We start from the raw sequence: 26,800 nt of genomic DNA, 5'->3' as shown, positions 1-26,800 counted from the left end.
GTGAGACTGATGCTTCAGCTGTCATTCATAACAAATAAGTTGTATTACAGATACTTAGTGCTTCACACAAGTGTTTAATAAGTGATTAATAACCAGTGAAATGTTTACTGAGATAATGGCACGATAATGTGAGATGGGAAAACACTTAGTGTGAAGAAAGAATATTGCATATCAGTAAGCTATGAGTAAAGGGTTGTGTGGGTTGTGTGACTATGATTTAAGTTCAGCAAATGTAAATGAGTAAGAGTATACCAATATGTATTTGATTATAATATACTAATCTGTACTTTCTATACTACCTGTATGATTTCAAACTCTGAAATGTCACAAAACATTCTCCGTTCATTTAGGGGAGACGGTTGTGAAAAGTTCCTCTGTGATTGGGTAGTAGGAAAAGGTGAGTTATATTTTGTCTATTTAAACTACAGAATTTAAAGAATCCTTCCACCATGCAGTGCTCAGTCTCCAAAGCAAACAATCCATATCAGTTGAGAGGCAAATTCAATTTCTATTTGTCTATCTAGAGAAAGCCGCCACCATGAGTACGGATGCGGAGATGGCCATTTATGGCAAGGCCGCCATTTACCTTCGTAAACCAGAGAAGGAGAGGATTGAGGCTCAAAACAAACCCTTTGATGCCAAAAGTGCTGCCTATGTGGCCGATGCTAAAGAGCTGTACCTTAAATGTACAATCCTGAAGAAAGATGGTGGCAAAGTCACCGTGAAAGTCCTTGACAACCAGGAGGTAGGCTGAAGTTTCACAGAACTCACGACAGTGCAACTTGCAGTTGGAATTTCAACACTAACATTGTGTTTCAATATTTCAGGAGAGGACAGTTAAGGAGGATGATGTCACCCCTATGAACCCTCCCAAGTATGACAAAATTGAGGACATGGCCATGATGACCCATCTCAATGAAGCCTCTGTGCTGTATAATCTCAAAGAGCGTTATGCAGCATGGATGATCTACGTAAGATATTCTGACTATGGAGTAAAGTATATTATACAACAGTTAGTTCCGGTCGAGCAATTTGATTGGACAAGAGGCATTCCATGAGTGCTGATATACAGTATAACAGCACTGGGACGCTGTACTGTATGTATCACTCCGCTTCACAGGTGTTCTAATGTAACCTTGATTAGGCTGCGTTCACACATAGCGTTTTTTTGTGTGGAGAAAGCTCTGCCTGGAGCGCTTTTTGTGAGCATAAATAAAAAGCGGATCGCGACAACGTCATCTGACGTTAGCTGAGTAGCTGGCAAGCTAACCAGCTGGTTAGCACTTCTAGACAATAGTGTTGTGCAACAAACAAATGCTTACCAGATATTCCCAGTACACGTCCACACAAAACTCTAACTGCATTCGCACCTAGTAGCGACAACGCAAATATGGATACATTTGACCTTAATTATGAACGGTCGAGGCAGAAGATTGAGAAGAAAGTAAGCTGAAATCGTCTGTCCTAACCTAAAAGTAGCTAGCTAGCTTGCAGTCAGGAAACAGTTTACCAGTTGCTTGGCAACACTTGGTAGTGGAATCCTGAGCGAACTGTTTTTGTTGGCGGAGACAAATAACAGACAAAAATCATCTGTTGTCTCAAATTACCATTACTTGATAAATAGCTTTGTTTATACAACTGTTGTATAAAAGCAATATCACACTCGAGGTCGTGCTGTTGTACTGTATATCAGCACGGCTGTGATTATCTACGACCGAATCACAGCCGTGCTGATATACAGTACAACAGCACTCCCTCTCGTGTGATATTGCTTAAATATTGTACATGGACTCATATATAACATACTTTAAGTGATCACATCTCTCTCATCCCCCTCAGACCTACTCTGGGCTATTCTGTGCCACTGTGAACCCCTACAAGTGGCTCCCAGTGTACGATTCTGAGGTTGTAAGTGCTTACAGAGGCAAAAAGCGTATGGAGGCCCCACCCCACATCTTCTCTGTCTCTGACAATGCCTATCAGTTCATGCTTACTGGTATGTTCTTGTCAAAATGTATAAATTACAAGTAAACTGGGTTTATGTTATATAGATGAAAAATATATTTCTTATTTTTTCTTTTTACAGATAGGGAGAACCAGTCTGTCTTGATCACGTAAGTTTTGCACCAATTGCTCTATAACATAATATATTCTAATTCATTGAGTAAATTTGTCTGATTCTACATGTCTATGCCCAGTGGAGAATCTGGTGCTGGAAAGACTGTGAACACTAAGCGTGTCATCCAGTACTTTGCAACAATCTCAGTGGGTGGAGGAGAGAAGAAGAAGGAGCAAGCAGGAAAGATACAGGTATATTATCATGAATATTTTCTAAAAACACTAAAAACACTTAAAAATAAAGAAAAAGTGGAAATTTACCACTGAAATCAATATTAATATAAAAAATGGATTATAGGGCTCACTGGAGGATCAGATTATTGCAGCCAACCCCTTGCTAGAGGCCTATGGTAATGCCAAGACTGTGAGGAATGACAACTCCTCTCGCTTTGTAAGTATGGAAGGATTTCAAACTGAGAAATATCTTGCATTATATATTGCCTATGCAGATATGTTAAAAATATGGTATTCCAAACAGGGTAAATTCATCAGAATCCATTTTGGCACAACTGGTAAACTGTCTAGTGCTGATATTGAGACATGTAAGTATCAACTTCACATAGTAAATGAAATGACATTATCATTATCATTATTACCATTATCAGTGGTGTAGATTTTGAATCATGAGCAATGCTTATAGATCTGCTGGAGAAGTCCAGAGTGACGTTCCAGCTTCCTGATGAGAGAGGCTACCACATCTTCTACCAGATGATGACCAACCACAAACCGGAGCTGATTGGTAAGCTAAATAACTGTGATACAATGTTAAAACAACCCATATTCTTCACATAGTCCATAACCACTAATCCCTTTAAACATTTTTTGATCTCCAGAAATGACGCTCATCACCACCAACCCCTATGACTTCCCCATGTGCAGTCAGGGTCAGATCACTGTGGCCAGCATTGATGACAAAGAGGAGTTGGTTGCCACTGATGTGAGAGATCTTCACTTTCATCTTCTTAATCTATTATACATTCAATATGCCATCACAGTAACTCTGTAAAATGTATTTTCTATACAGACTTTTACTCAATGTCTATACCTCTTTTGAATACAGACCGCTATTGATATTCTGGGCTTCACCAATGATGAAAAGATGAGCATCTACAAGTTTACCGGTGCTGTGCTCCACCATGGTAACATGAAGTTCAAGCAGAAGCAGCGTGAAGAGCAGGCTGAGCCAGACGGCACAGAGAGTGAGTATTAACTTCATTCAAAGAGTGGATGATTTAAAAAACCTCTGGCATGAAATTAATAAAAATTCAAGTTTCTATGATGTCACATTTTACAATCATGTATATACGTAGTAAATATATGTTGTGTATTTTTCAGATGCTGACAAGGTTGGCTACCTGCTGGGTCTGAACTCAGCTGACATGCTGAAGGCTCTGTGCTACCCCAGAGTGAAGGTCGGAAATGAGTTTGTCACCAAGGGACAGACCGTGCCACAGGTCAGTGAGATTGTTCTCTTGTTTAATTAATTTCATATACATTGCATAATGAAATCAAGAGCCAGTGCATGACTGTGGTTGAGCTGCATTTTCAGGTAAACAACTGAGAATACCACACAAGTGCTTTATTTGTACATCTAAAAACAGTTAAAAAAGACATGGCAGAAGAGCACTGTGTAAATGAGCACTTTTTTTTTGCTCATAAATTGTACTTGAGTCCAATTTTAGATCCTCTTTGTGACACTATCGATTCTAATGATACTGATTCAAATAAACATTTTCTTCAGGTCATGAACTCAGTGAGCGCTCTGGCTAAATCCATCTATGAGAGGATGTTCTTGTGGATGGTGATCCGTATCAACCAAATGCTTGACACCAAGCAGGCGAGGCAATTCTTCATTGGTGTGCTGGACATCGCTGGTTTTGAAATCTTTGATGTAAGTATGCATTCATGGTAACGCAGATAAGATAATTTTATAACAGGATTTTTTAACGGTGTTTGTATTATATTTGGTTAATCCTTTGTCCACTAACAGTACAACAGCATGGAGCAGTTGTGTATCAACTTCACCAATGAGAAACTACAACAGTTCTTCAACCACCACATGTTTGTCCTGGAGCAAGAGGAGTACAAGAAGGAGGGTATCATCTGGGAGTTCATTGACTTCGGCATGGACTTGGCTGCCTGCATTGAGCTTATTGAAAAGGTACACAATAATGTTGTGACTATGTAATTATTGTTTGAATGCTACAACAATGCCTTTTCATGATGTATCTCTTTGCACCTTTTATACAGCCCATGGGCATCTTCTCCATCCTTGAAGAGGAGTGCATGTTCCCCAAGGCTTCAGATACGACTTTCAAGAACAAACTGTATGACCAGCATCTTGGTAAAAACAGAGCATTTGAGAAGCCAAAGCCCGCCAAAGGCAAGGCTGAGGCCCACTTCTCCCTGGTGCACTATGCTGGAACTGTGGACTACAATATCTCTGGCTGGCTGGACAAGAACAAGGATCCCCTGAACGAGTCTGTTATACAGCTTTACCAGAAGTCCTCAGTTAAGCTGCTGCCTGTCCTGTATCCCCCTGTTGTTGAAGGTACAATATTACTTTAGAATTCTTATTATGGAAATTTGAAATTCTTGGTTGGTCAGCCACTCAATTCACCACTTTATGGTCACCTGGGTGAAAATGTACTGCACGGAGTTAGATTGCAGACACTCATTCGGGTCACCCGAGTTCAATTCCCGGCAGGGACGCAAATGCAATGTCGCAGGGACTCTTAGTCTTGTTGTCTTTAGGATGAACAATAGGATGTCTACTGAAAAAAGTCAGTTAAATTATCTCTAAAAAGTTTCCAGATTGATCATGACTAAATAACATTGAACCTATAAACTAATGATATTAATAAATCAACAAATCAACAGAGTCTGGTGGTGGTGGCAAGAAAGGAGGCAAGAAGAAGGGTGGCTCCATGCAGACTGTGTCCTCACAGTTCAGGGTAAAGTTTAAGAACAACCTAAAGTGCCTGTTTGGAATTAAACTGAAACTCAAAATTGTTTTTATTTCATGTGTTTAATAAAGAACATTTGGTTGTATTATGTATCTACAGGAGAACTTGGGCAAGCTCATGACCAACTTGAGGAGCACTCATCCTCACTTTGTACGTTGCCTGATTCCAAATGAGTCAAAGACACCAGGTACTGTACATTGACACATTAACACAGCTTAGCGGTAGGGAGTCTTTACTTTGTCACAATAATTATGAAGTGACGACTTCTTCACAGGTTTGATGGAAAACTTCCTGGTTATCCACCAGCTGAGGTGTAACGGTGTGCTGGAGGGTATCAGAATCTGCAGGAAAGGTTTCCCCAGCAGAATCCTCTATGGTGATTTCAAGCAGAGGTATTACCCAATTTACCACAGAGTTTTCAGGACTTTGAAAAGAATGTGCCAAATCTGATAATGAACTCTTTTCCAATAGATACAAAGTATTGAATGCCAGCGTCATCCCTGAGGGACAATTCATTGACAACAAGAAGGCCTCTGAGAAGCTGCTTGGATCAATTGATGTGGATCATGAAGAGTATAAATTTGGACACACCAAGGTGAGCATTCAGTAAGAAAACAACTAAACTCTGTTCCACGGTTGAAAGTATTTTGCCTAAAAAAATTTTATATTCTCATCAGGTGTTCTTCAAAGCTGGTCTGCTGGGTACCCTTGAGGAGATGCGAGATGAGAAGCTTGCTTCTCTGGTCTCCATGACTCAGGCTCTCTGCCGTGCTTACCTCATGAGGAAGGAGTTTGTGAAGATGATGGAAAGGAGGCATGTGAAAATTTTAACCATATATTTAGGTTGAATGCAGTGCCAAAATATCTTTGTGCATAATAGTCATTTCCTTTCATAGGGAAGCCATCTACACCATCCAGTACAACGTCCGCTCATTCATGAATGTTAAACACTGGCCATGGATGAAGGTGTACTACAAGATCAAGCCTCTTCTGCAGAGTGCCGAAACTGAGAAGGAGCTGGCGAACATGAAGGAAAACTATGAGAAGATGAAAACAGACCTGGCCACGGCCCTGGCTAAGAAGAAGGAACTGGAGGAGAAGATGGTGTCTCTTCTGCAGGAGAAGAATGATCTGCAGCTGCAAGTGGCATCTGTGAGTAAATGTTAACAGAAAGGTTGGTGATTTCTCACATCTTTTCCAAAACAAATGTTGATATGTTTTCCCCTTTTTCACTTTTGTTCTTAACTAGGAATCAGAGAATCTGTCAGATGCTGAGGAGAGATGTGAGGGACTTATCAAGAGTAAGATTCAGCTGGAGGCAAAACTCAAAGAGACAAGTGAGAGACTGGAGGATGAGGAGGAAATCAATGCTGAGCTGACTGCCAAGAAGAGGAAACTGGAGGATGAATGCTCTGAGCTCAAGAAGGACATTGATGACCTGGAGCTTACCTTAGCCAAAGTGGAGAAGGAGAAGCATGCCACTGAGAACAAGGTTAATATATATTCATTCTATCTAATGTATCATCCAATATTTGAATAATTACCCGATTATGACAATTTGTTTTTACATATTCAGGTGAAGAACCTGACTGAAGAGATGGCCTCTCAAGATGAGAGCATTGCTAAGCTGACAAAGGAGAAGAAAGCCCTCCAAGAGGCACATCAGCAGACTCTTGATGACCTGCAGGCAGAGGAAGACAAAGTCAACACTCTGACCAAGGCAAAGACCAAGCTTGAGCAGCAAGTGGATGATGTGAGTTCATGAAAATGGTATTTGCTATTCAGTGAGAATATAGACTTGCTGTTAATCTTTTGGAATTACAAACGTGTTATTTTGCAGCTTGAAGGTTCTCTGGAGCAAGAGAAGAAGCTTCGCATGGACCTTGAGAGAGCCAAGAGGAAGCTTGAGGGTGATTTGAAACTGGCCCAGGAATCCATCATGGATCTTGAGAATGACAAGCAGCAGTCTGAGGAGAAAATCAAGAAGTAATGTGGACATATTTTGAAAATTCTACATACAAAATATGTTATTGCAACTCATATCTTATCATTATGTAATTTACTCAACAGGAAGGACTTTGAGACAAGCCAGCTTCTTAGTAAGATTGAAGATGAACAATCTTTGGGTGCTCAGCTACAGAAGAAGATTAAAGAGCTCCAGGTGTGTAATGTTTAATTTAAAATCTATCTCAAACTTATCATTGAATATGTATGCAGTGTATCAGCTGCATGCATTAACTTTATCAATATTTATTACCTTTCAAGGCTCGTATTGAGGAACTGGAGGAAGAAATTGAAGCTGAGCGTGCTGCTCGCGCCAAGGTTGAGAAGCAGAGAGCTGACCTCTCCAGGGAACTTGAAGAGATCAGTGAGAGACTTGAGGAGGCTGGTGGAGCCACTGCTGCTCAGATTGAGATGAACAAGAAGCGCGAGGCAGAGTTCCAGAAGCTGCGTCGTGACCTTGAGGAGTCCACCCTACAGCATGAAGCCACCGCTGCTGCTCTCCGCAAGAAGCAGGCCGACAGTGTTGCAGAGCTGGGAGAACAGATCGACAACCTCCAGCGTGTCAAGCAGAAGCTTGAGAAGGAGAAGAGTGAATACAAGATGGAGATTGATGACTTGTCCAGCAACATGGAAGCTGTTGCAAAGGCCAAGGTATAGAGTTATTTTATATATGTACATTCACACTTGAGAAAAAACCTGTGTTGTGGAAGAATTACTGAACCTCTCTAATGTTGATGAACAGGGAAATCTCGAGAAGATGTGCCGCACCTTTGAGGACCAGCTTAGTGAACTTAAGGCTAAGAATGATGAGAATGTTCGCCAGATAAATGATGTCAGCGCTCAGAGAGCAAGACTGCTGACAGAGAATGGCAAGTCTTATTCTAAATTTTTAAGTGTGTTCATAAAAAAAAATGCCAATGTACTTTTGAATTCAAGCCATAATTAAACTCAGTCATATAATTAGAAGCCAATCATGTTAATATTGGGCCAGTTAGAAATGTACTGTATATATTTTAAATTACTTCAATTTTGAAAAAAAAAACCCAATCCATTTCCAACTAGGTGAGTTTGGTCGTCAAGTTGAGGAGAAAGAAGCCCTCGTCTCCCAGCTGACCAGAGGCAAGCAAGCCTTCACACAGCAGATTGAGGAGCTGAAGAGACAAATCGAGGAGGAAGTTAAGGTGAGGAAATTTTTCAAAGAGTTTTTAATTATTGTATGTTCATTTGTTTAATGGCTTTTATTTTAATAATCTTTTGCAGGCCAAGAATGCCCTTGCCCACGGTGTGCAATCAGCCCGCCATGACTGTGATCTTCTGAGGGAGCAGTTTGAGGAGGAGCAGGAGGCGAAGGCTGAGCTGCAACGTGGAATGTCCAAGGCCAACAGTGAAGTGGCCCAGTGGAGGAGCAAGTATGAAACTGATGCCATCCAGCGCACTGAGGAGCTTGAGGAGGCAAAGTGAGTCAATGAAGATTTTGTTGTTCCTAACAGTTTCTACAAAATACTTTATGCAATAGTATACATTATTGATTAAATTTGGCAAATGCTTGACAGGAAAAAGCTTGCCCAGCGCCTTCAGGAAGCTGAGGAGCAGATTGAGGCTGTGAATTCCAAGTGTGCTTCTCTGGAGAAGACCAAACAGAGGCTCCAGGGTGAGGTGGAGGACCTCATGATTGATGTGGAGAGGGCCAATGGGCTGGCTGCCAACCTTGACAAGAAGCAAAGGAACTTTGACAAGGTAGCATTTTTTTCTTTGTATAGTAATGAAATTCTAACTAAGTGAAGTATAATCATTTGTTTTTATATTGATGAATATGAAACTGTGTTGACTGTATGGATTGCACCTTATTCAGGTCTTGGCAGAGTGGAAACAAAAGTATGAGGAAGGTCAGGCAGAGCTTGAAGGAGCTCAGAAAGAGGCTCGTTCTCTCAGCACTGAGCTGTTCAAGATGAAGAACTCCTATGAGGAAGCTCTGGATCAGCTGGAGACCCTGAAACGCGAGAACAAGAACCTGCAACGTGAGTTCCTTCCAGTAAATGTTAGAATTTGCAGTTACGTGGCTTGACATGAGAACAGGCTGGACCAATATCTATGTACATTAGTTTGATTTAACTATATAATCTACATTTCAAAGTTTAGCAATATTAAATACATAAATCCCTCTGCAGAGGAGATCTCAGACCTGACTGAACAGATTGGTGAGACTGGAAAGAGCATCCATGAGCTGGAGAAGTCCAAGAAGCAGATGGAGACAGAGAAGGCTGAAATCCAGACAGCACTTGAGGAAGCTGAGGTAAAATTTCTTCTATAGAGATTAACATTTTAATTGTTAATTTGTGTATTTGTTTTCTACAAGAAATGTAAATAGTTTATCAAACAATGGGAGATTGTCCACTTTAATATTCAAAAGGTAGGAAGGGCTCTGTTTTAATATTTTTTAAATCATTAGGGAACACTGGAACATGAAGAATCCAAGATTCTGCGTGTCCAGCTGGAGCTCAACCAGGTTAAGGGTGAGGTTGACAGAAAGCTGGCAGAGAAAGATGAGGAGATGGAGCAGATCAAGAGGAACAGCCAGAGGGTGACTGACTCCATGCAGAGCACTCTTGACTCTGAGGTCAGGAGCAGGAATGATGCCCTGAGAATCAAGAAGAAGATGGAGGGAGACCTGAATGAGATGGAGATTCAGCTCAGTCATGCTAACCGCCAGGCTGCTGAGGCCCAGAAGCAGCTGAGGAATGTCCAGGGACAACTGAAGGTACATCACATGACAACTGTGCAGGTCATTCTATTGTATGTGTAGCAACATTCTGATCTTTTCCTATTTCCACAATCTTAACATTAGGATGCCCAGTTGCACCTTGATGATGCTCTCAGAGCACAGGAAGACCTCAAGGAGCAGGCTGCCATGGTAGATCGTAGGAACGGTCTCATGGTGGCTGAAATTGAAGAGCTGAGGGCTGCACTGGAACAGACAGAGAGAGGCCGCAAAGTGGCTGAGCAAGAGCTGGTGGATGCTAGTGAGCGTGTTGGATTGCTGCACTCTCAGGTAAACAAAATAATGTCTTCACTAATGCTATAATCAATGGATTTTTAAATATGTGTATATCATTATAGTCACTGGTAATTTTCCCTCCCTCTTCCTAGAATACAAGCCTTCTGAACACAAAGAAGAAGCTGGAGACTGACCTGGTCCAAGTCCAGAGTGAAGTAGATGACACTGTTCAGGAAGCAAGGAATGCAGAGGAGAAGGCCAAGAAAGCCATTACTGATGTATGTTTAATTTTTTTGTGATAGTATCTTCATGTTATCTCATACATCTGGAAGAACATGCATTTTGTATGACATTCCTGATTAACATAAATGTTTTTTTCTAGGCTGCTATGATGGCTGAGGAGCTGAAGAAGGAGCAGGACACCAGTGCTCACCTGGAGAGGATGAAGAAGAACCTGGAGGTCACAGTCAAGGACCTGCAGCACCGCCTGGATGAGGCTGAGAACTTGGCCATGAAGGGTGGCAAGAAGCAGCTCCAGAAACTGGAGTCCAGGGTAAGATAAATAATAATAATAATAATAACCTTTATTTGTATGGCACCTTTCATACACAACATGCAGCTCAAAGTGCTTTATATCAATAAAAGGCAGATAAGAGACAGATAAAAAGATAAAATTCATATAAAAGAACAAGCAAGATGCATTGCATTAAAATAATCAAATCAAGTAAAGATAAAAGAACACAACAAATACTCCCACTTTTAGATGCACATTGTGAGTGAACCCATGTGTTTTTCTTTAATTTTCTTTTCCCCTGTCCTTCCTGATTCTACTCTTGATCCGATATTTACGTCAGATCTCACTGCCCAAGGCAGACGAGAATCATAGATTCTCCTCTTGGTCAAAAACCTCACCATCCACAGATGGATGAGAATCCATCTGATTCTACTCTTGATCTGATATTTACGTCAGATCTCACTGCCTAAGGCAGACGAGAATCATAGATTCTCCTCTTGGTCAAAAACCTCACCATCCACAGATGGATGAGAATCATACAGGGTAAAGCTCTGTCCCCCCCCCCACACACACACACATATAGTGTTCACTCGTGCAAGTAAGCATTACCTGGACAAGACCAATGAAAATTCATACTTGCCCGTGTCAGCTCTGTTGGGATCCTGAACAGAAACAGTTAAAATGAAGGCTACTTAAAAGCTAAGCTGAAAAGATACGTTTTTAGCAGTTGTTTGAAAATGCTTACAGAGCCCGCCTCTCTAATATTCTTTGGGAGGGTGTTCCACAGTTTAGGAGCATAGTTAAAAAAGGCTGCATCCCCAATCTTCTTCTGAGTGGGGTTTTGTACTTCTAAAAAACCAGCAGTAGAAGACCTGAGGGCTCTTGATGGAATGTAGAACAGCAGGGATTCTGTAATGTAGGCCGGCCCTAAGCCATTAAGAGCTTTGTATACAAGTAAAAGAACTTTAAAATCAATTCTAAAGGACACTGGGAGCCAGTGCAATGCAGCTAAAACCGGAGTGATATGCTCTCGCTTCCTTGTTTTTGTTAAAAGTCTAGCTGCAGAGTTTTGGATAAGCTGAAGCCTCTCAATAGACTTTTTTGGGAGGCCGGTAAAAAGGGCATTGCAGTAGTCCAGTCTACTTGTAACAAACGCGTGAGTTAGCTTTTCAGCATCTTTCTGGGTTAGGAAGGGCCGCACCCTGGCAATATTTCTAAGATGAAAGAATGCTGTTCTGGTCACCTTGTTTATATGGGAATTAAAACTTAGATCAGAGTCTAAGATAAGACCCAGGCTTGTTACTTCTGATTTGATTGAGGGATTCAGGTTCCCAAGTCTTGTGGAGAGTTCTTCCCTTTTGGCTTTGGGGCCGACCAAAAGTATTTCTGTCTTATCTTCATTCAGTTTTAAGAAATTTGTGTTCATCCAATCATTGATAGCCAATAGACAAGTAGTAAGGGAGCTTAAGGCATCTGCATGATTTGGCTCTACAGAAATGTATAGTTGTGTATCATCAGCATAGCTATGGAAATTGACATTATGTTCTCTGATAATATCACCTAATGGAAGCATGTACAGTGAGAAAAGCAGGGGACCAAGACAGCTTCCTTGTGCAACACCAGAAGTTAGATCATGTTTCTCTGATACACGATCTCCAAGACAGATGAAAAATTTCCTCCCTGTAATGTATGTTCTGTACCAGTTTAGGACACATTCAGAGAGACCAACCCAGTTCCCGAGACGATCTATGAGAATATTGTGGTCGATGGTGTCAAATGCTGCACTCAAGTCCAAAAGAACCAGAACTGAGACCCTATTGGCATTAGTGCTAAGTCGCAAATCATTGACTATTTTGGTGAGAGCAGTTTCTGTGCTGTGGTTGGCTCTGAAACCTGACTGAAACTTCTCCAGTTTGTTTGTTGTTGTTTTCATTTAAAAAGTTGTTAATTTGGTTAGAAACCACGTTTTCAAGTACCTTACTTAAAAAAGGAAGGTTTGATATGGGCCTGTAGTTACTTAGGACCCCACAGTCCAAATGTGATTTCTTCAACAGCGGTTTCACAACAGCGGTTTTAAAGGCATCAGGAAAAACCCCAGTCTCAAGTGATGTATTAATGATTTTCAGAGCAGAGTTTGAAACACTATTGAAAACCCTCTTAAAAAATGTAGTGGGGACAGGGTCAAGAGAGCAGGTGGAAGATTTACTCTCTATTACAATCTTATTAAGTTCTGCAACAGAAATACTAGAAAATGCTCTCATGGATGTTTGACTTTTACAAGGTTGGTTATTGAAATGACCAGCACCTGAAGCGATACTAGCCCTGATAGTTGTGATTTTGTTTTTAAAAAAGATTTTGCATCAGAGGCTTAGCTTAAAATGTCAGAGACAGGGGCAGGATTCAGCAGTTGGTCAATGGTGGAAAACAGTATTCTAGGATCACTCCCGCTCTCTGTAATGATCTTTGAGAAATGGGCTTTTCTTGCAGCACGTACAGCATTGTTATATGCAGTTAAGGATTCTTTATAAATGCTATGATGGACCTCAAGTCCAGATTTTCTCCACTTCCTTTCTGCTGCTCTACATGTTTTCTTGAGCTCACGGACAGAGTTATTTATCCATGGTGATATTTTGCCACTTAACCTCTTTTTGACCTTGAGTGGCGCCACTTTGTTCAGTGTATTACTCAGATTGTTATTGAAAGCATCAACCATTTCATGTACTGAGCAGTTTAGATGACATGAGTCCAGTTCTCTTACAAGCTCTGAGAACTCAAGTTCTGCTGTTGCATCTAGGAACCGCTTTTGAGCAACAATTTCTTTCATGTTCCTGGTTACAATCAAATGAGCATCAAAGAATACACAGTAGTGGTCGGAAACAGAGACATTAGACACTGATACATTGTCAATCGTTAACCCTTTCGTCACGACCAGGTCGAGTGTGTTACCATGTTGGTGTGTAGCCTCAGTGACATGTTGAGTTAGTTCTAAACTGTCCAGTAGGTTAATGAATTCCATAGCCTTCGAATCAGACATATTATTTATGTGAATGTTTAGATCACCATTCAAAATTATTCTATCATATCTGGTGATAATAAGTGATGCCAATTCAGAGAATTCTGGGAGAAAAAATGGTAGTTGCCTAGGTGGCCGATAGAGTGTTAAAATAAGTACTGGAGCTTCAGCCTTGAGGACAAAGGCCAGATATTCAAAAGACGAAAACTCTCCTAGGTCAACCTTTGTACAGTTAAACTGATCTGAGTAGATTGCGGCTATTCCACCCCCTTGTCTGCCCTGTCTAACTGACTGATAGAAGTTGTAATTTGGAGGACATGCTTCAATAAGTGTTTCCGTTAAAAACATGAAATCAAGTTTAAAATTAACAATAAGATCATTAATTAAAAATGATTTGTTTGTTAGTGACCTAACATTTAGTAAAGCTAATTTTGAAGTTTTGACAGGGCCTGAACCCAATTTTGAGTGATGAGGGACACATATCCAATTGTCAAGTTGTTTCACACTTATCAAATTTGATAAGTTTGCAGCATGGAGAGGGTATGTCTTGCTTATTCTACTGCTAGTCAAAACAGGAATGGGGAAAGTTACAGGCACTGACGTAAAAACTCCCAGCTTGATATGGGAAATTTCATGAGTACCAGCTACACTGTAGCAGGGACCCCAAGGCCATCAGTTGTTTGCTTCTCCGGTGTTGATATCAGCAACGCTGGTGTGACACAGTGCGCTTGGCACCTCCAGGATGGATGAAGGTCGAGGGGGGCAGGGAGGGGGAGGACATCTGGGAGTTGAAGAGGGGGGGCATGGGCGAGGGGGACGAGGGGGGAGAATTGAAGAGCGGGGCTGTGGGGGTGGTGGAGCCTGAGGGCTGGCTAGGACGGGGCAGGGAAGCAGAAGTTTAAGTCCAGCATTCACCAGTTCTTCCATCTTATCTGTGAATCCTAACAGAGGGGAGGCGGGGGAGAGGGAGAGGGAGGGGGAGGGGCAGGGGGAGGGTGACCTGGAGGAACAGAGAGCTCCAAGCTGAGGCTGGGACTGGGGCTGCGGTGAGAGTGACTGGTCATCTATGGGTTGCTGTTGAAGTTGGGACTGAAGTGTGTCAGAGTTGAGTGCATCCGGGAGGGGGGCAGATGGGTGATGAAGGGAGTAGAGGAGATTGTCCGTTAGTAGTTTCACTCCGGAGCCGTTTAGATGGCGGCCATCTGCTCTGAAAAGGTCTCTACGCCCCCAGAACAGGTTAAAGTTATCAATGAAGTTCAGTCCTTTTAAATTGCAGGTTTTGGACAGCCATGTATTCAATCCAAGTAGCCTGCTAAACTTATTGATTCCTCTGTCAGCTGTTGGTAATGGCCCACTGATAAAGGATTGAATCTCTAGTTTGCCATGTCTGTTAAAAAGTTCAATGAAATCCAGCTTTAGCAGTTCCGACTGCTCTTTGTGAATATCATTTGTCCCCACATGTACAATGATTTGATTCATTTCTGGGTGGTCAGACAGTACTTGGGGGATTTTTTCACTGATGTCACAGACCATTGCACTTGGAAAACAACATGTTTTGATCATCTTACCGCTTATGTTTCTGATAGCGGCATCTCCAACAATGAGAATGTCCGGCACAGGTGTCTGCTCCACTGGGGGGCCAGGCTTCTTGTCCGTCCAAGCCTTTGACTTTAACCCTTTATCTGTGCGCACCTCAGTCCGTCGCCGTTCTTCCTTGTGCAAATGATCAATAGTGGTCGGCATTTCTGATTCACACAGATTCAATAGTGGTTCAAATCTATTTTCCAGCCGTAGTGTCGGGGATGACTGCAGTCTCTTATTTGCATTAGTCTGTTGTCTATTTGTGTGATTATTTTTGGGCTTTGCGCCCAGCGTATACGAGTGAGTAGTAGACTCAGTCTGTTCAGTTAGTTTCTTTGGCACTAGTTCAGGTTTACCAAGTTTTGGGAAGGTTATGGAATCATTCAATGCTGGCACTTCATTAGCACTCTGAGCCTGAGTTCTAGGCTGTTTTAACTCACCGACTGAAGACATTGGAAGTGTGTCATGAAGTTCTCTGTCATTTTCCAGTGCAAAAATTCTGGTTTCTAGCAGAGCAATCTTCTGTAGCAGTTTATGGCAGTCCAGAGTGTGAGGAGGCATCGTGTATTCCCAAATGGTGAAAGAGTTTTAAAAATAGGTGATCACGACCTCTATCACTTTAATCCTGCAGAATTAGTAATTAACAGGAACTCCCACTCGTATTTTTGTGCAATGCAGCCGGGAAAACAGGAAAATATTGCCGAAAAATAGATAAGCAGGCAGGAGCAAAGCAGGAGCAAAGCAGAGAGCGTCTGTAGTGCTGGAGGGGCGGAAGTAGAATGTTACACCGCCTACAGTAAATGACATTACAAAATAAGAAGAACGAGTTTCATAGTGTATAATTTATTTCTGAAGGTGCGTGAGCTGGAGGCAGAGGTTGAAGCTGAACAGAGACGTGGAGCAGACGCTGTTAAAGGTGTCCGTAAATATGAGAGGAGAGTGAAGGAACTCACATACCAGGTATATTAAGCTTTCATTTGTTACAGTTTCCTATTGACTGAATGAATTAAAAGACAATATGCTAATTATTAGTGGCCATTCACGTTTGTGTTCATACTTACATTAGACTGAAGAGGACAAGAAGAATGTCACCCGCCTGCAGGATCTGGTAGACAAGCTGCAACTGAAGGTGAAGGCCTACAAGAGGCAGGCTGAGGAAGCGGTAAGTATAAATAATGTAAAAAATCTATTTGCAAACTTTTTCTAAATTTTTATTCTACTTTTAGAATTTGCAATGAGAATTTATGATGGTTTCACAGGAGGAACAGGCCAACACTCACCTCTCAAAGTGCAGAAAGATTCAGCATGAGTTGGAGGAGGCTGAAGAGCGAGCTGATATTGCAGAGTCCCAGGTCAACAAGCTGAGAGCTAAGAGCCGTGACTCTGGCAAGGTAAATACGCGTCTTTTAACAGTGCATGTTAATTTATTGAATATTAACTTTGAAATTTAGTTTTAGTCTAAAAATATGTTTATTTTTCACAGGGAAAAGAAGCAGCTGAATAACTTCATTCATTAAAAGCATCACAAGAAGTCATAAAATATGACAACATTGCTGACTCTATACAATAAATGTTTCCACAAATATTTGTCTTGTATTTATTCTTTCCTTCATACCTTTAAGAAAGCAAGCGATCAAAGCATCTGATGTGGTAGAATTTAGGTGCTATTCTATATCAGGAGAGATAGTCAGTGACAAAGGGTCCCAACTGTAGTTAGAACTCAGTGACACATCCACCATAAATGACATAATGAGTTTGAAGTTTTAAATTAGTATGGGGATAGATTCTTTAAGTGTTATACAGTTCCTTGCCCTCCTCAGTTTTTACCTGGTGTCGTGGAACCCTTCAAGAACCACTCAGTGGACTGCTGTTGATTATGCTTTATTTACATGCACGGGAGAAGACCATTGCCGTGGCAATCAAATGAATCTCTCTCCCCGGACGCTAGACACTGATCAGTATTTATACTTGCTCGGGGGGTGGAGCTTATAGAGGAAGTAGAATCTTACATACATCCAGCCTGCAGTGACACCTACAGGTCTGGCGGCGCACAGCATATATATACACAATTCTTCCACATTCCCCCCTCTTTGATCATATAGATCAACTTTATACTATGTGGAGGCGTAGCTTTTATAAGAAATGAAATCATGAAAATAACAAGAAGAAGAAAATCAAAACAAACTATACAATAAAAATAGTGTACAATGAATGGGAAATGGAGGAAGGGAAATCTATGTACAGGTAGGATACAGGTAAGGTAGGTTAGCGGAACCCATGTATGGAGCTAAGGGATTCAGCGGTTCCTAATTCTTTTCGATAATAGATTGGCCATATCTATTTATCATGAGGGTTGCAGAGGTCTTAGTACAACAAGAAGAGATTAATGTTTTAAACAGTATATCATCAGTAAAGACATATCAATACAATAAAGCATAAAGAATATAATGTAAAGTAATGTAACAAAGGCATCAATCTTATCAGAAAACTTAGCAGGGTTTGGTGAGTGGACTCCTTGGAATATATGTGCAACATTATAATTTGAATTTTCATTGACTGCTAAGAAATGAGTGTTTTAAGGTGAATTACATCTACATGCTCAAATAATTTGTATTGGGATTATGCACTATAACAAATTATCACTAGACTATCCTTGTGAGTACCATTTAAGCTAGGTGTAAATATTTGTATTGTTTCTGTCTTTTATGAATTCATTAATTCATAACCAAAATAATAAATATAGCCGCAAGCGGTAATTTGCCCAAAATGAGAAACCTAAGACCTTATCATTAGTTATGAGTCCACGGTTTGGAAAGCTGATGCATTTTAGAGATCTTTGTTGGTCTAATGTCCAAGAATATCTTTTGCCACTGTTATCATGGAAAAGGCTTGACAATTAAGTAATTTTGTTAAAATGGTAATCATCAATACTATTCTCTGGGAACTGAGTTATAACTATCTACTGCAAACATAGGGAGAAAATACAAATCCACACCAAGTTGTGTGGGCATTGGATGAACGGCCTAGGAGGAGTAGCGTAAACTCATTTGGAAACAATGCAAAACGGCGGAAAATCCAATATGGTGGATATTGAAAGTAAAGTGTGGACTCAGCATCCTCCAAAGAATCTAGGGACACAAAATTTCCTCTCTACGATTTACAGTTCAGAAGTTATAGGCCAAAAGATAAAGTTGCTTGTTAAAGTCTGCCAATCTGTCAAGTTTGGTTGCTATAGATTTTATGTTTTCTGAGATCCAGATACTTTTAGGAAAGAAGAAGGAGCATAAGAATAATCTGCACAAAACAATAGAGCTTCAGCACCTGCAGTGCTTGGACCCCTAATAATCATATGTATGATTATAGTGGCTACCAGGTTGGCTATTAGTAGATTAAATGGAACTGCAGCGCAGCCTAAATCCAATATCTAATTAATAGTTGAGTATATTTGCGTTTCGGAGCTTGTCTTATCTGTCTACAATCGGTGATCCTGTTTTGCCTGCAATGTTATATATTACGTTTAGTTGTACTTTTACAATGTATTACCGCTGTGTAAAGTCCTAAGTAGACCCTAGGAAGAATAGCTGCTGCTGCAGCCAATGTAGATTTTGATGAACAAATGAACAAACATTCTAAGTCAAGGGCAAGGAGTGAGGGATCAGTACACAGACATAGCAGTTGGTCTTGTAAGCCATGAAGGCTATGGTACGGCTCAAGTTGAGGCATAGGTTGTTGCAATGTCCATTCTTGATCTTTTAATGTTCAGATTTTTTGTCTTGGCTCTTCGTTAATCTTGGTGACATAGATGTCATCTTCTTCAGCGCTGCCGGGCGCATGGCGTTGGATCCCTTGGCACGGGATCAGTGTCATCTTCTTCAGCGCTGCCGGGCACACGCCGTTGGATCCCTTGGCACGGGATCAGGGTCACCTCCTTGTCTTCGCCTAGTCCCCTGGGTCCAAGATATGGCAACAGGAAGCAGGAAGACGATGGTGATGAAATGGGTCACGCGGCGTCCGGGGACTCCAGGTCTCATGATGGCCTTGCATCCAGGGGGTTGTCAGGGACTTCAGGCGCTCTGGCTCGTTCATTTGCACCTTACTGCAGCATCCGCAGTCAGCAGCACCTGAAACGGACTAACCCACCTAGGAGACAACTTGTTCTTGCTTTTTGAACACTTTTATGTACACATGATCACCAGGCTCAAAGCTATGGCACAGACTGTTAGGTGGCTGTGTCGAACCTGTGGAACCTGTGGGTGAAGATGGTTTAGTTGTGTACTGCTTTGTGATTATTCAGGGCTGTCTCATCTGCCATCAATGGCTTGACCTTAGAGAGGGGTTGAAGAGGCGTTAGTGGAGTTGACATTGCCTTCCCATTAACACTTCATGTGGTTATATGACCTGAGCACAAGCAGTAAAGCATCTGGCCATTTCAGTCCTGTTGCATCACAGAGCTTGGCCATTTTGCCTCTCCACAGCTCCTGCAGACTGTGGATGATAAGTGAAAGTTAAGTACTGAGGTTCTTCACCACCTGAGCTGTGAAGTGTGTTCCTCTGTCACCATTGATTGAGTGAGGAATACCAAATCTGGGGATAATCTCTTTTATGAGGATTTTCACTACTGTCTGGACAGATTCCCATCCACTCAGCTTCAGTGCTAGCCTGTAACACAGCGACATCATTAAGAGTAGGGACAGGATCACTGACAATGTTACTAGGTGAATGCTTCACCAGCAGGGACGGGTTAACTGTTGCACATTTTGTGTACATATCAGCCCTAGCTTTACCCTTTGCACCTAGAGAAATGGAAGAAGTGTGTGTCCCACAGTTCACAATGGCCAATCAACAAGGAAGCAAACATGCTTCTAGGAGACGTGTTCATCCATGGAAGTCTTAAAGTTTATCCCAGCATTAGTGATAAACCTTTGTTTCAAGAGCATTAAATGCATACGTAGAGCCTGCGTAAATCGTAGCCGTCTTACTGTTGGCCAGGATGCATACACGTGTACAGGTTAACAATTCAACTGCCTGTGCAGAAAAATCGTTAGGTAACTTTGCACTTTCAATTACCTCATTATCAGTGACTATAACACATTCAGCATTTACGTCTTTTCCATTCAAGTGTTCAGTAGAGCTGTCATCTGCATAGAAGCACATTCGCTCTTGGAATGGGGGTTATTTCTACATCTAGAAGTCTAGAACTACCAAAATAGTTTCCAATTGATAAGTGGGGCAATAATGGCAATAGTTTTAGGCTTCACAATAATAGAGTGGCAGAGCAGCATAGTCTACAAATTTACTCTCAGAAGAGTGGCTCGCTCACAGTTTTCATGGTAGTAACGCTAAGGTGTCACTTAGCAAACTGTGGAGAGGTGGAAGTAAATTTGAATAATCCTTCAGCAGTGAAGGAAGAACATGTGATGCCATGCTCATTCTCCAATTTAATCATCATTGTCCACCCATTAGATTTTCCTTATCCCCATGCTTCTCTGTCTGCAAGCATTCAATAGGGCCTGATGTGTTGGTAGAAGACCCTGCTATGACAACAGAAGAACAGAAGTTGGGTTATTATAAAATTTGAAAGTGCTGGACATGCTATAGTTTTACCAACATGAAGGTCCACTCTCTGTGGATAGTCGTCTGGAACGTTACCATACCAATAGGAAGCTGTGCCATGCAAATTGGCCAAAGGTGTCTTGCTGAAGATCAAGCCAAGCAGCTCTGGTGAGGGGTGTTAGACCACACCTAATACTATGGAAACAAAATCCTGAATAGAAGGCCAGTTAGTTTCCAACAAAACACAATATCATCTATGAACTGGTACTTCTAGAAAAACATTTTCAGGTGTACAATGTATTTCACTAGTCTTTACCCAACAAACTAACTGGAGATGTTAATAGCAAAGAATGCTTTGTGGTAAATGGATGTATAGTTAATGCTACTTTTGCAGGAACAGATAGTAGAGTGTGTTGTGGCACTCCAGATATTCCTACAGTTAGCACCTCTTTACCTGAAGACAATAAGGGCACTAACAGATACAAAATATTGTTCCTGTATCGACTAAAACTAGAACTGAAACTAAACAGTTTTACGGTTAGCATCCAAGCTCAGTGTGGGTGTCTCCTTAAATCCTTTAGTAAGGGAATGCAAAACACACACATCACACTTCTCTAGTGCTATACCTGCTGGCTCCCCTATTGTTCGCTGTTCTGAAAGGGGTTATTCACAGTGAAATTAGCTGTAGGTGAGAAGTAGGGACAGACTTTGATCTCTATGGGGGCAAATTCCTACCCCAATGTCCCAAATGGCTATCAACAAAACAACAGTCCCTCTCTACATGTACACCTTGTTGCCTTGGAATTGCTCTCCCTCTTTGTTATCTGTAGTCTCCCATAAAATTATTCTTGCCCATTCAGAAGCTAGGCTGAGCATAAAATAATCCTACTTCTTCATTCACTGGTTTAGGAAATTAGTTACATCCAAGGATGGAAGTAACTAATTACATTTATTCAAGTTACTGTAACTGAGTGGCTTTTCTGTACTTGTACATGGAGTATTTCTTTTACGTCAGTGATGTTACTTTTTGTGTCTTAAGTACAATACAATTTAAGTCACATCAATTACAGAGGACACTCCATCTCTCCATCAGCAGCAGAAACTGGACTGATGTAACAACCAACTGTGAATTCATTCTCAGTGAGAAGAGGAATCTGACTCTCCTTTGTTTCTGCACATCATTTTTAACCTCTAATTTCTGAAAAGTAACTCAGCAATTTTTTACTTGTGCGTTTTCAATCTGACCAATTCACTTTAGTGGAGTTGTTTCTGTTCTTTTTTTCCTTTACACCAGTACTTTTACTTCTACTCAACAGGAATAGGAATAGGAATAGGAAAAGACCAGTTTCCAGGGTTTGAGTGGACATTCATGACGGAGGGCTGTTTATTATGAATGGCCATCGACTCTTAGTTATCTGAGTTTGGACTCTCGTCCTTGCCCATTAACAGCTCCGACATCTTCATCTGGCTCAAAGCAAGACATCTTGAGCATGAGAAAGCAGCATGATGACAGCGAGTAGCTGGCAGGAGTAAGTAGCACAGCCATTGATGGCAGCATGTAATAGGCAGCATAATCAGTAACAGCAGCAGTGGCATAAATTAAAGCTTTACCAAGCAGCAGATTGGGTGCAGCAGTTGAAGTAGCAAGAATCAGTATTAGAGGAGGTCATGAGAATGGATTGTGATTGGGGTGTGTAGCACTCAGCTGATGACTTGAGTACTTGATGACTAGCAAAGTATGACTTCTGTGTCCTGTCTGAACTGACACCATGCTCCATATGAATAACATTCACACTGGTTACATCGGTGCTGTGACCTGGATGAGACATCCAAGCATCAATGCCAGCTTGATCACCATGGGATGCTCATCATACTCACCTTTTCTCCAAATTGGTAATTTCAGGTCATGTGTATTGTGTATGGAGTTGAACTTTTTATCAATCCAATTTAGCCTTATGGGTTGAGAGAGAATGCAGAGGTGTATTACATTGTACAGCTTGGTATAGTTGAGTTTTTCTTGAGTTCTTGTAGGAGACCCTCAGTCAGGAGGAAAGCAAGCCTGCCCCAAGTGCATGCATGACCTGACACTGAACATCTATGGCGTGAAAAGTTGTAGGGGTCTGCCTGTGGGTCTCATAAAATAAAAGTTTGATAAAAAAAAAAATGTAGTGTATTTCATGATATAAATATGAGGGTTTAAAATGTTTAATAAGTTAGCTAGGGGTGATTAAAAACAGTCAAAACATTCATTCACAAAGCTAAAAACAAGAGACTTAGGGAATGGAAGAGAGATAGGGTTCAGTTTAGGTTTGGTGTATAATATTTTCTTTTGAAATACAGTTCTTATCTTGCTTATAGTTTGTTTATCCTTCTATTATTTTCTGTCTCACCCTGTCCCTCTTTCATTCCCCATTACAAGGATAAAAGTCACTTCTATAAACATGATTGATGATGTACATTGGGAGGTTTGATAAGGATCCTGGCGTGTGCCCGTGCATTCTGGGCATATTATATGCTCATGATTTAATCTCCTAACCGAACCCTAACCCTAACACCAGAGCCTTTCATCGACTGATGGCTAATAAACGATCAGCCAGTCCAGCATGACTAAAGATAATTGGTCACCAGACACGCAGACTGCTGGCAATAAACAACTGCCATGAACGTGTGAATGGCACACACACACCATAACAATAACAAAGGACTGCAAATTATACAAACTTAAATATAACATTCTTAACTTCTTTTCCATACAGGAATGTGACTATTTTATGTTGTCTTACTCTGTGGATGTGATAGTCAGCATCTTGTCCTATTTGTAAGCTCATAAAGTTATGATTTAGTAAGTTAATAAACAAAACACTATTACTTCACCAATCTTCCTTGGTCCCGAGTTTGGTATCAATTTATTTGTTCTGATCTTAACTTTTAAAATCTGCCACCAGAAATGTACTATGACTGAGTGTACAACTTTGGTGAAAATAATAATGAATCATAGGATTTCAAATGTGCAACCACCCGGATCAAAACGGCATTGGTCTAGGTGATAAGTAGGTGGGGGAATTACCCCCACGGCATCGCTGACGAGCCTGATTGGCTGAACGCCCGTCTGGAGGCAGTGACACAATATCTTGTTCCCAGAGAATAGTCTTTGAGTTAGCTTGTTTCAAGTTCGCTTGTGTTAGAGTTTCTCCACTCACCGGTCCAGTCCGTCCAATTTGGCTCCAGAAGACTCTCTCACCATCAACAAGTCCAGCAACGTCATCCGCAGCAGACTCAGGACACAAGCAAGTATCACAGCACTCCATTCTACTTTGCTTAATCTCCTGGTGCACTGTTAGAGGTCCATTTATCAATTGGCATAGCCTCCAAAGTCCTGTTATTTGAACTACTCACTCGACTTTCTGTTTCTCAGGGAATGATCACTATAGGGCCGGTCACCTCAGTGTATCAATAATTTGACGTCATTTTCATTCTATAACTCTCCCAATGTTATACTGCTTTGTTGACATTTTCCCTAGTCCTTCCGTCTAGATTGTGTTGTGTTTTCCCTTTTTGTGTTTGTTGTCTGTATTGCTGTTTAGTTGTAGTTGTAGATAGTAACGGCAGAAATAAATGTGTGTGAGACTAAACGTAACTTGTTCTGTGTTTGTTTGCTCACAAAATCAATCACTAAACCGGAAAAGATCTGTGCTGCCCTTTTTATAAATAAATATACTGTAGTAATATTATTAATAATAATCATAACAATAATAGTTATAACCATAAGACCTTTAAAATTGTCTCTGCGATCCCAGAAGAGGTTAAAATTGTCAATAAAATCCAGATTGTGAACATGACATGTGGAGGACAGACAAGACTGTAAACTCAGCAGTCTGCAAAAGCGTCCCATCCCACGGTCCACCATGGGAATTGGACCGGAGATGAGGACATATCCCTGATGACTGAGTCGCCTATAACCAAAGTAGAAGGGGGAGGGTGGTGAGACGCAGGATTGCGGCCACCAACCCACCTGTTGGAGGGCAGCGACGGTGGCAGTCGCCATGAGTGGGGATGGGCTGGAGGGCTAGTCCGCTTGGTGAGCACACTCCAAGGGTCGGCTGAAAGGTCCGATGGTGAGGGAAATGAGCGATCGTGAGGCATGGCTGAGTGTGGGGTTTCAAGTCCATTCAAGGGAAGGAATCTGTTTCGTTGCTGATGGTCTTCTAATGGAAGTGGTCGAGAGGAACGTCTGCCTTGCCGTTTTTTGTCCCGGACCAGGGACCATTGATCAGAGGCCAGGGGAGTAGAACAAGACAGAGTCTTATGCTTTGCCTCTGGTTTAGACCAGGGATGGTCCACCATACCTGGCGCAGTGTAGGATACACTAGGGTCCGCGGTGAAGCAGGCCCAGGGGACAGTTGCCTCCAACTCCGCCACACCGGGATCTGCCTCGGAGATATACCAGGCTGGTTGGCTGCATACCACTGTGCAGGAGTGTTAGCCATAGTTGTTGATCAGGTACAGTCAATATAAGTGAGATCCAAGTAGAAAACAGTGAAATGCAAGTAAAATCTGGTAAAACATCTAAAATCTGACCGATAAAACGACACAAGAGCACCTCGGTGAGCATTGACAGTTTGACAGGCAGTCCCCTCTCTTTCAGCCTCCTGTGATATCCTCTTACCCGGACTAGCTGCAACATAATGCCCCCACTTACCGTCCCCACTTTTGGCTGCGGGATGGGGTGCTTCAGGAGGCTGTTGAGTTTGAACACCTGGCTCTCCTCCACCTGTGATTCCTATTGCGGGAACTTCATCGATAATTTCAATCTCTTCGGGAATGGGGCCGTCGGTTTGGTGTGCATGGTCTTCACCCCAATAAGGCTGGCGCACAGATGCTATCTGTTAATCTATCATATGGTATTTACCATTCACATGCTCCGGTGTCCAGCAGACCATGTGGTAAACACAACATGGTTCGTGCTGAACCATGTTGGTTCCACTTGGTTCCACCAACCTGGTTCCACTTCTAGTTATGGTAGTTCCTTCACAGGGTTTGGACCATCCAGTGCTATTGTAAACAAGCACAGATCCTGTACAGACCCACGGCGTGTGTTCAATTCTATGCACTGAAGCACTGCGACACGGTTAAATTACCTAATTCCACTAACGTTACTTAAATACCACAAGGTAACGTTGAAGGCAACTACCATTAAAATCTGTAGGGTAGCGAGTGTCTACAAATCCCCGTTACTGACTGTGGAATGTTAAGTTTCGCATTGTAACTCTAGTTCTATGATCACAGGCGGAGCCCTCTAATGGGGCTTTATTGGCTTAACCACTCATCCACTCAATATTGAAGATGCCTGGAACCTGTTTTATAATGATTTTTGTACCATTATCAATAAACACACCTCCAGAAGATCAATGAGAATTAAAACTCATCTCAGTCCATGGATTAACGGTGATCTGGTTGAGCTTATTCATCGCAAAAATGCCTCCTGGCGTAAGGCTCGACTCTCACAGTCTCCTACAGACTGGTTCTACAGACATTCAGACAACTTAAAAATAAATGCACTCAGACCAGCCGAAAACACAAATGAAGCATCGCGTTAGTTCAGGCAGGACATGGACGTCACACATGCTTGTCATCTACTAGCTGATCGCTGCGCACACCAATCATAATCCATTCTCATAACAAGGCGGTCTATTTAAATGGCCTCCTATACTGATTCTTGCTTCTCAACTGCTGCACACTCTGCTGCTCAGTAAAGCTTTAGCGACGATTCACATGCAGCGCTCTAAAACACTTGGAAAACACGAGGCGCGCTGCTGCTTGCATCCTTTTAACAAGTGTGCTTGGACGGTTGTGCTACGGGTGCGCCTGCTGTTGCCAAGCAACCAAAGACAACAACTTCACACGTTTGTTAGTAGTAATCTGAAATAATTAGGGCTGTCAGCGTTAACGCGTTAATCGCATGCGATTCATTTCAGATGTATAACGTGTTTTTTTTTTTTAATCGCGTGTTAATCACATGTTATTTTGTCCCTTCTACACACCCTTAGTTGGCTAAT

At 41.7% G+C, this 26,800-nt stretch overlaps 1 protein-coding gene across 1 annotated transcript; it reads left to right on the top strand.

The window, feature by feature from the left end:
* The first annotated feature begins 553 nt into the window (after window positions 1–553).
* On the top strand, window positions 554–16,695 carry LOC139914330 (myosin heavy chain, fast skeletal muscle-like). The gene is made up of 38 exons (XM_078286527.1): window positions 554–745; window positions 831–971; window positions 1,840–1,996; window positions 2,087–2,114; window positions 2,199–2,310; window positions 2,417–2,509; window positions 2,597–2,660; window positions 2,759–2,857; window positions 2,952–3,055; window positions 3,179–3,317; window positions 3,454–3,572; window positions 3,860–4,009; window positions 4,109–4,279; window positions 4,369–4,662; window positions 5,001–5,072; window positions 5,184–5,271; window positions 5,359–5,476; window positions 5,556–5,679; window positions 5,762–5,898; window positions 5,981–6,236; window positions 6,334–6,576; window positions 6,661–6,837; window positions 6,925–7,070; window positions 7,155–7,245; window positions 7,350–7,739; window positions 7,831–7,957; window positions 8,151–8,269; window positions 8,349–8,545; window positions 8,642–8,825; window positions 8,941–9,106; window positions 9,257–9,381; window positions 9,538–9,606; window positions 10,293–10,361; window positions 10,466–10,636; window positions 16,047–16,151; window positions 16,258–16,353; window positions 16,451–16,582; window positions 16,675–16,695. The coding sequence occupies exons 1-38, from the start codon at window positions 557–559 to the stop codon at window positions 16,693–16,695; spliced, it is 5,283 nt and encodes a 1,760-aa protein (XP_078142653.1). The 5' UTR covers window positions 554–556.
* The last annotated feature ends 10,105 nt before the right edge of the window (window positions 16,696–26,800 follow it).

Source organism: Centroberyx gerrardi, chromosome 2, assembly GCF_048128805.1.
Source record: "Centroberyx gerrardi isolate f3 chromosome 2, fCenGer3.hap1.cur.20231027, whole genome shotgun sequence".
Classification (NCBI taxonomy): Eukaryota; Metazoa; Chordata; class Actinopteri; order Beryciformes; family Berycidae; genus Centroberyx; species Centroberyx gerrardi.
Note: the sequence above shows the minus strand (reverse complement) of the source record. Positions and strands in the feature narration are given on the sequence as shown.